General features: G+C 63.7%; 2 protein-coding genes across 2 annotated transcripts; both read left to right on the top strand.

Moving 5' to 3' along the window:
* Window positions 1-1,003: 1,003 nt before the first annotated feature.
* MNEG_11186 (hypothetical protein) lies at window positions 1,004-2,995 on the top strand (the record flags this gene model as incomplete). The annotated part of the gene is made up of 7 exons (XM_014040343.1): window positions 1,004-1,013; window positions 1,337-1,459; window positions 1,724-1,776; window positions 1,977-2,057; window positions 2,312-2,354; window positions 2,526-2,616; window positions 2,905-2,995. 7 exons carry the CDS (start codon window positions 1,004-1,006, stop codon window positions 2,993-2,995), a joined length of 492 nt encoding a protein of 163 aa, XP_013895797.1.
* A 2,576-nt stretch (window positions 2,996-5,571) lies between these two features.
* MNEG_11185 (hypothetical protein) lies at window positions 5,572-8,235 on the top strand (the record flags this gene model as incomplete). Its single annotated transcript, XM_014040342.1, has 8 exons — window positions 5,572-5,645; window positions 5,788-5,865; window positions 6,133-6,302; window positions 6,530-6,639; window positions 6,793-6,971; window positions 7,227-7,293; window positions 7,675-7,806; window positions 8,056-8,235. 8 exons carry the CDS (start codon window positions 5,572-5,574, stop codon window positions 8,233-8,235), a joined length of 990 nt encoding a protein of 329 aa, XP_013895796.1.
* Window positions 8,236-8,492: the final 257 nt, after the last annotated feature.

The following is an 8,492-nucleotide window of genomic DNA, read 5'->3' as shown; positions in this document are numbered from 1 at the left end:
GGTGGGGTGGGGTGTTTGAAGGGACCAAGCAGGCCGGCTAGCTGGCTGGCTGGTGGGCTGGGCTGCAGGGTTGGGGGCGGAGTGATTTTTTATACCAGATGGTAATGTTTCTCCGGAGACATCTTGCTTTTGATTGTGCACAGGCGCCATGCCGCCAAACCTGGCCGCCCCTCCCCACATATAACACCCCCCCATCAGTATCGCACGCTGCGTGACGTCACCACGCCAGCCTTCCTGGCGTCCCGCCTCGCCGACAAGGCGGTGGTGGCCGTGCTGCTGGTGACGCTGTTCTGGGGGATAGGTGAGAGCAGGCGTCATGCGCACGCGGTCTGTGCACGGAAGCGCAGGAGGCACAGGGTGCCCGTGTTGATGCAATCGGCGTCAGCGGGCGGCCGCCTCCAGCCGGTCCCAATTGAGACCCTGCACAAGCGCGTGCGCCTCAACCGTCAGCCGCTCTTGCACCCTTTCTTTCGTACTGCCTGGGGCGTTGTGCTGTCACGCGTGCACCCACTGTATCTCTGAACCCCCGGGATGATGGACGCCCACAGGGTCGAAGTTTGCCCTGGACAACTACTTCAACATCGCGTCGGTGCTGTTCATGTGGTGCGTGGTGCCCGCGTTTGGCGCGTCCACCTTTGTGCATTCTCTCGTCCTCGGTGAGCAGGGTGGCGCAGGACAGGGGTGGGGTAAACGCGACCGGGGAAGGGCAAGGCTGGAGTGCGTGGTGCAGCGCAACGAGTGTGTGCAGTGGGCAAGGCGCCTCGTGTGGTGCGCATGCACATCAGCTAACCTCGGGGGAGAGGGGAAGTACACGCGTGTGCGCCCCTGCAGCAAGGCTTCCATGCCAAACACCGCGTAGACCGTGTGTGAATCCAAAACAAACACAACCCAACACGCTCTCAATCACAATGCGGCGGCGTTGCCATGACTTGCAGAGCGGCCGCTGTTTGTGAGGGAGCGGCACGACGGGCTCTACGGGGTCGGGACATACCTGTGCTCAAAGATGACTGCAGGTGGGTGCATGCTCTATAGCCTGGTCTGATGGGCAATCGCAGCGCATCAGCAGGCAGCCCTTCGAAGCCATCCATCCGACCAACAGAGTGCCTTGAGCTGCGCTGACAGTTTCAGCGGGCATCTGTTGTCCGGGGCGACGCAACCCCTGAGACAAAAGGGGGCGCTGCGCGCTCATGTGGTTGATGTTGCTGATCCATCAGGGCATCGGCATCTGTGTCAGGTCAAGGGGGTTCCCGCTATTGCTGGGGTTGTGTTTCTAGGCCAATCAGCACGCGCTTTTTCACAGCGCCAACTGGAAGGCTGTCATCACACCCTCACGCAGAGGTGGGCGTGGCTGCGGTCGGCAGCGCGCTGATGTCATCGGTCGTGTTCTATGGGGCCGCTCTCAAGGGCTCGCTGCTGGTGTTCTGGATGGTCTACCTGGCCACGCTCTGTGTCGGCATCAGTGAGTGGCAAGTGCGATGGCACACGTGGCTGCATTTCATGAACCAGTCGGGCGTGTCACGGGATTGCGGGTGACGGTCACCTGCGAGAGCTTGGCAGCGACGGCTGCATTGTTCTATTTGCAATACTCCTGTGCAGCAACATCGCCAGCTATGTGGCACATCGACAGGCTGTGGTATGGCCCAGCACAGTGTGGCTGTGAGTGCTCCGTCCGGCCTGCTGACCCCATTCGCGCCACTACCCCACCTCAACCCCCCCCCCAAAGCCATGGCGTACACGATCGCGGCACTCTCGCCCAACATGGACGTGGCAAACGCGGTGAGTGCCCTCTTATGCGCCAGTGTCCCCAGGACCCTGCAGCATCGGCGGCAAGGCAACCCCGCCCTCAGCAATTACCGCAATCGCGCCGGCAAACGCGCCCGCCCCTTCTCGATGCTTTTCCAACCTTCCCCCAGCACCCCCACCGCCAGCATGCACTCTGACACTTTGCTACCCGCCCTTACCCTGCGCCCGGCCAGGCGCTGCCCACCTACGTGGCCACGCTGACGTTTGTCTCCGGCTTCATCATCCGCTTCGACAACATACCCGTCTGGTGGAGGGTGAGAGCGCGGCGAGGCGCCCGCTATGGCAGCGCAGCTTGCGCCTAAGCAGTTTTCGTGAATCACAGCAGCTGTGTGGGCCCCCAGCCCAACTTCAGTGCGCGGTCCATCACGCGCTCGCCTCTCACGGGCACCATGGGTGGCCCCTATCACTCCCATCACTACGAGCTTGAGGCAGCCCCCTTGCCCTGACACACACCACCTTCATCTTATCTGCTGTCACCGGCTTCGCTCCTTATCAATCCCCTCTGCAGTGGTACAGCCGTGTCAACCCCCTGGCCTACGCATTCACAGCACGTGAGCTACATCAGCAGGGCGCTCGTGCTCACGCTCGCGCCATGCAACCGGCCCTGGCAGCCGCACGTGTGCTTATCTGCATCCGCATGGTGCGCATGCAACATGCACCAACACCTGCCGTCTCACGAGCACTCCCTCAACTCGTCCATCAACCGCAACCCCTGCCCACAGTAATGGCAAATCAATTCAGCAGCCACGACCCCCACTTCATCGGGGGCAAGACGCTGCTCGAGTACTTCTCAATGGCAGGGCAGTCCATCTGGTGAGGCTGGGACGGGACTGCGCTGAGCAGACCGCACATCGGCTGTGGTGCGCCTGGTTCATTGCATGGTCCCGTGCGTTCGCGGACAGACAGGCTCACCGCCGCAGCTTCCAGGCTGCAATTTCAAAGACGAAGCACGCGGCCGATCTGGGGCTCGCTTGCTTCCAACGACTCAGCGGCGATCGCGAATTGGAACACCCGCCACCTTATGTAATAGGACCACGCCCTCAAGCAACCCTCAACACTTCCTGAATTTCTGCAATCTTCCGCCCTAAACCCCGTTCCTAGGTTCAACGTGGGCATTGTGTGGGCGTTCTTCGCGCTCCTGCTGGCATGCGCTTGGCTGGTACTGGCCACCCGGCGGTACTCCAGGCGCTGATGGTGACGACACCGCGACGACGACTCATCCCGCGACGACTGTGACTCTCGGGTCACGCCCGCCCGTCCGTTGCGAAACGCACGCCTTGCCTGCCCATACATATCCGCAACACCAAGGAAGGAGCGGGCATGCTGTTGGCGTGCTGTTGGTAGGCATCATGACTCCAGTGGCACTGCTCCGCTGGTTTTACCAAGACCCTGCTGTTATTCCTTGAGAGGTTTGGAAGGGGGCCTTTGTGTCCACCCGGCGTCAGAAAAATGTGTTGTGATGCACCGCACCCACACACTCCTTACCGCTACTTTGCATGAAGAGGTTGGGTCATGAGCTTTGTTTGAAAGAGTGACCGAGTCTGCCAAGCAATCGCTGGCTTTCTCACCTGAATAGCAGCATGTTCAACTGCCACAACAGTTGCGATCGCGACCCCCTAGCCAAAGCTGGCCTCTTGGAAGCCGCAATTGTGCTTTCCGAGGCTGGTGGTAGCTGTGTGCAGCCTGTTTTGCTGTCCTGGGCCCTGCCCCTCAATCAAAGCAATGCAGTTGTGTGTCAGCATGACGCGTGTCAAAGAGGCCAGCACGGCCGACTACCTTCTATTGTGCATCATTCTCTGCAATGGCCCACTTACTGGGCATGCACAGTAGCCAGCTCGGCGGCTTGCAAGCGGTGCATTGCAGCCACAGGGTTTGACTAAACAGTGCGAACACAAATAATACTTCCTTGTCATGACACGAGCTTGCTGGAGACCTTGCCCTGCATGTCCTCATGCATCTGCACATATATGCGTGTGCATGTTGCCAAGGCCTGGCATGCATGCATCCAGGCCAGTGCAACACACGTGTACATGCGCACGCGTCGCACACACGATTATTGCCACCCAGCCAGATCTGTTTTTGTTGGCGAGTGTTTTACACGTTGGCCCATTGGCGGCACACACGATGAGGCATTGCAAGCCTCCCTGCAGGCTTCTGCCAGTCTCAGAGCATCCTGAGGTGTTTGGGGAATGCACACGCCCGGGTCGTTCAACTATACACTGCAAGAAGAACGAATGAGAGGGGAGCCACGCTTGTTGGCTGGATGCTCTTGTGTTGCAAGCCATCTGCCATTGCAGTTTGGTACTCGGCATCTGTGCGTGTGCGTGTACATACTTCCAGGCCTCTCTCACTGATTAAACAGCCTCAACCAACATCTCGTGCAGGTTCAGGTGGTTCAAAATCAGGGTGTGTGGGATGCAACCTGAAATGGCTTCGGGAGAGGGCAAAGTTGGCACTTATGCACTACCAAGGGTGCTGCTGATCCTGCGGTGACGCCAGCAAGGCAGCGACTGAATCCTCACAGGTGTGCGGACTTGGACGCATCTGATGCGCAAATGTGAGAATCGTCACCCATGTCTGGCCTGCTGTTAGCACAGAACACACGCGTTACTAATTTGGATGTTGCAACGGTGTGTGGTTGATTCAGCACAGACAGACGACACTGCTGCCACTACAAGATTACCTTCTGAGCATGCTCACAACACTACTCTCCGTCCCCCTCACACACGTTTGACCTCGATACCGCGCATGCGATGCTTGCAGGCGTGACTGTGTGGATTGAGGCAGGGGTCAAGACGCCCACAAGGGACAGGCACGTCATGGGTTGAACGCACACTGTACGCTCGCCTGTGTCAAGGGCCCCCGCGCTCTGGACCAGCCTCGCTGCTTCTGCAGCCTGCGCACAGCCTCAACCTCTCCTCGGCAGGTCTCTCAATCTGTGACCTGCACTGCAGGTGGCACCCAGCATCCTCACTCCTGGCTCCTGCCCTCTCAAAACCCAGCACCGGACATGCATTTCCACAATCCAGGCCCAATCAAAACCTGCAAATGCCACCAAAACCGCAGCTGACCCACCGGCCGCCGCTAGAGGCCTCGCTGGCCTGCAGCTTCCTGGTTGAGGGTGTCGTTGCCTGGCACTGGAGCATGCCCGCGAGGTGCTGTCTGACGACGCGGCGGGCCGCAGACAGTTTTTTGCTAGTTGTGCATGGGCGGGGCCTGGCGGCAGGGCAGCAGCTGACGGAGGCGCCAAGAAGCGGACAGGCACTTCTGTCATGCATCCAAGGACAGCGATCGCCGTCGCCTGCACTCACCAGATGGTCACGGCACCTCTGCAGTGACCCTGTGTGTGACTCAGGGCAGATAGAATGAAACGGCTTCACGTATAGCTGCGAGCAAATCTCGCGGGACTTCAGACTGTGCTGTCGGCGCGTGGATGTAATGCAATATCGCAGTCCTGGAGATCATGCGCACGAGGCTCGCAGCCCTGTCTTCAAACGTTAACGTCCATTTGGGGGCAAGCTTTGGATAATTCCCGTCTCCTTTTAGCAATAATCGGGACCACCGCAGCACTTGCCGGGACTGTCCATGTCTAACAGAGGCACATCAAGGAGCACAACTTACGTGAATGACTGTGGTAGCACGCTCTCGCCCCAGAGCGCCCAACCCAGCGTTGTTGCGCGGCGGCGGCAAGGGCAGTGATTGCAGCACTCCCACCGCCGAGGCGTGCCTAGCACAGCTGCATCCGACATCCTCATCGGCCCCGCCCTCATGGCCCTGCCGCCGCGCCTCGGCGGCGGCGAGCGCAGCTGGGGCCCGTGCCGCGACAGCGCGCTCCTGTGGACGTGCGTGACCTGGGGGGGGGGGAGCTGCAAGCCGGCGGGGGCTCTGCTCCCTTGGGCTGCTGTTTCGCGTCGTCCCTGCGTCATGCGCCAAGATCTTTGGCCCCCCCTGACGCTCAGCCCCCTGCGCCTTTGATGGCCGCAGCTACCTCGAGCGCGCGAGCCCAGAGGACGGCAACTGGCTGACGCAGCCGGACGCCGGCGTGGTCCTGCTCGCAGAGGGGTGAGGGGCCGCGGGGCGTCTGCGCCGGCGTGCCGGCGAGCCGCATGCGCGCCCGCGCCCCGCATGCGAAGCCGGTGCGCGGGCCTGCCGGCGCCGCATGCGAGCTGCATGCGGGGCGCGGGCGTGCATGCAAAGCTGGTGCGAGGGCCTGCGCCGCATGCGTGCAAGGGGACTGACCTGGCGTGCGAGTTGAGCTGCCAGAGGCGGCTTGAGGCCCTGCAACCGGCCCGGCGCTATCTTGCCACTCCTGGCTGTGCTGGGACGCAGGCTGGACGCGACAGCACAGACGGCGCAGGCCAACGGCTGGCCCGGATGCATGGCTGCGGCGGGGCCAGAGGGGCTGGTCTGGGCGCCGCCGCCGCCGCTGCACACGCTCTGCAGGGAGCGCGGCGGCGGCGCGGCGCGCGGCGGCTGCGGCGCGCGGCCGCTCCCCCTGCGTGAGTCAACGCCGCACGGGGAGTGAGTTGGGATGAATTGCGTGCAGGCGGCTGAATCTATGACTTGCCACCATATCAGGGGGGCTGACCAGCTCGTGGGGGCTCCTGCTGTGCAGTGCCGCGTGGCGGCAGCCCCAGCGCTTGATGTGCGCATCCCACCTGTCGGGCTTGTTCCAAATCTCCCCCAACCTCCTGCCCGTTCCCCTGCCCTGGCTTCCCAACCCCAGGCGCCGTAGAGCATGCGGAGGTCCTCAGCATCCGGCTCGTGAGGCTGCTGGGCGCGTGGCAGGGGGAGGAGGGCGAGGCCGCCCTGCAGCACGGCGCTCTGCAGCTCAAGGTGGGCGCCGCCCGTCCCTCCGCACCCTTGACCACAAGCGAGCCGCGGCGCCGAGACGCACCTGCGCTCCCGCTTTTCGCGCCTGTGGGCGCGTCGCTGATCTGTGCTGACGAGCGCCGCCGCGCCCGCGCTCGCGCCCGCGGCTGCGCGCAGTCGAGCCACCGATTCCCCGTGGATGTGGCAAAGGCACTTCTATCGGCCGGCGCCCTCGTCACGCTGCGCCGCCTGCGCGGCGGGCCCGCGGCGGCCGGCGCGGCGTCGCCCCCGCTGCAGCTGCGGCTGCTATACCCGCTCTCAGTCTCGCTGCTGCAGCACGACTGCATCGTGCCGCGGTGAGGGCTTGGGTGGTGCACGTGCCCGCGCGCATGCTTGGCTTATGGACGTGGGCCGGTGCAGGCAGTCGGGCCGCGGCAGCAGGCGGGGCGCAGTCGATCCCTGGAATTTCCTACCCCTGTCAAGTGCGTTGTGGGACTGTGCGGCATCATGCCATTCAAGCATTGTGCAGCGTCGCAGCCACGACCTGGCGACAGCATTTCGGAGGCCGATTTTGCCCTGCTCGCGGCGCCCGCTGTCAACAACCCCGCCAGGGGCCTGTACCTGCGCCGCGTGGCGCAGCCGCTCGGCATCGGGGCGCAGGTCAAGATGTTGTGGAAGGTGCGCAAGGGGCACAGGCTGGAATTTGTCACCCGCACGCCTGGGGCCTTCATGTGCGACCTGAAGCCTGAAGCCCCCGCCGCGCCCCTCGCGCTTCGCGGGGCGCTGCCAGCGCGGCGGGATGGGGCAAGGCTTGCATCGGACGGGGACAAAATCCAGACTGCTGCGCCGCATTTTTGGGGAGGGGGCAATTCAGGGGCAGAGGGGTGGGGGCCCGATGGCAGCCGTGCGGGTTCGGGCGGCCTCGCGTCACCGCACGGGGCGTGCGCACCCCGCCAGGCTTGCGCATGGCTGCCCACCTCAGCCTTGAGAACGGCGAACCTGTTGTCAATGCACACCCGGGAATCGATGACATCATGCGATCTCCTCTGTCAACCCCAGAACGACAACGCGCTGGCTTACACCTGGTATGGCGGTGTTGTGGTCGGCGAGCGGCAGCGGGCGGAGGGCGACCCCTGGGCCGGCGCCGGCTCGCCGTGGCGGCGGTGGGAGGTGACGTGGCACGGCTTCGAGGTGAGTCATGCGAGCCCCCGCCCGGCCGCCGCATGCCGCACGCCGCACTCCGCACGCCGCAAGGCGCCCGCGGTCGCACCTGCGGCACGCGCCCGAAGCTTTCTTTCTCGAGGGAAGGGCGGGCGCGTGCGGCGCCGAGCCCGCCGCGACGCCTTCCGCTGCGGCCTGCTTCGGCTGCCAACGCGGCTGCGCTATCCTGCATGGCTGCCAAGCCTGCGGCCCCGTCCACGCCCTGGTCTGCCTCGCCAGGACAATGCTGTTGCCGAGGAGGAGCGGTTTGTGCACGGGTGGGAGCTGGTAGAGGAGGGCTGCTGGGCTTGGGACAAGCAGGAGGGGCAGCCGCAGCGCCCACGCGCCGCGGCGGGGGCTGCGGCCGCAGAGCACTCGGACGACGACTTGGGCGCGCGGCGGCAGGGCCAGCGCAGGTGAGAGGGAAGGAAACTAGTATTTGCACGTTCGACTACAATCAGTGCAGAGGGGCAGTATCTGTGTGTGTGTGTGTGTTGTGAGGACTCTGCTGCTCAAAAGCTGCCGTCAGCTCTTCCCCTTGCCTGGTCGCTCACGTTGCGACGGCCGCCCTTGTTGATGCTCGCCATCCGCACGTCCAGGCGGCGGCGCCCGCGCCACAACCTCGACGGCCTCGCCTCGGACGCCTCCGCCGAGTCCCTCGGACCCTCCGACGCCGC

The sequence above is a fragment of the Monoraphidium neglectum genome (genome assembly GCF_000611645.1).
Source record: "Monoraphidium neglectum strain SAG 48.87 unplaced genomic scaffold scaffold02630, whole genome shotgun sequence".
Classification (NCBI taxonomy): domain Eukaryota; kingdom Viridiplantae; phylum Chlorophyta; class Chlorophyceae; order Sphaeropleales; family Selenastraceae; genus Monoraphidium; species Monoraphidium neglectum.
This window is presented reverse-complemented; position numbering and strand designations above follow the sequence as displayed.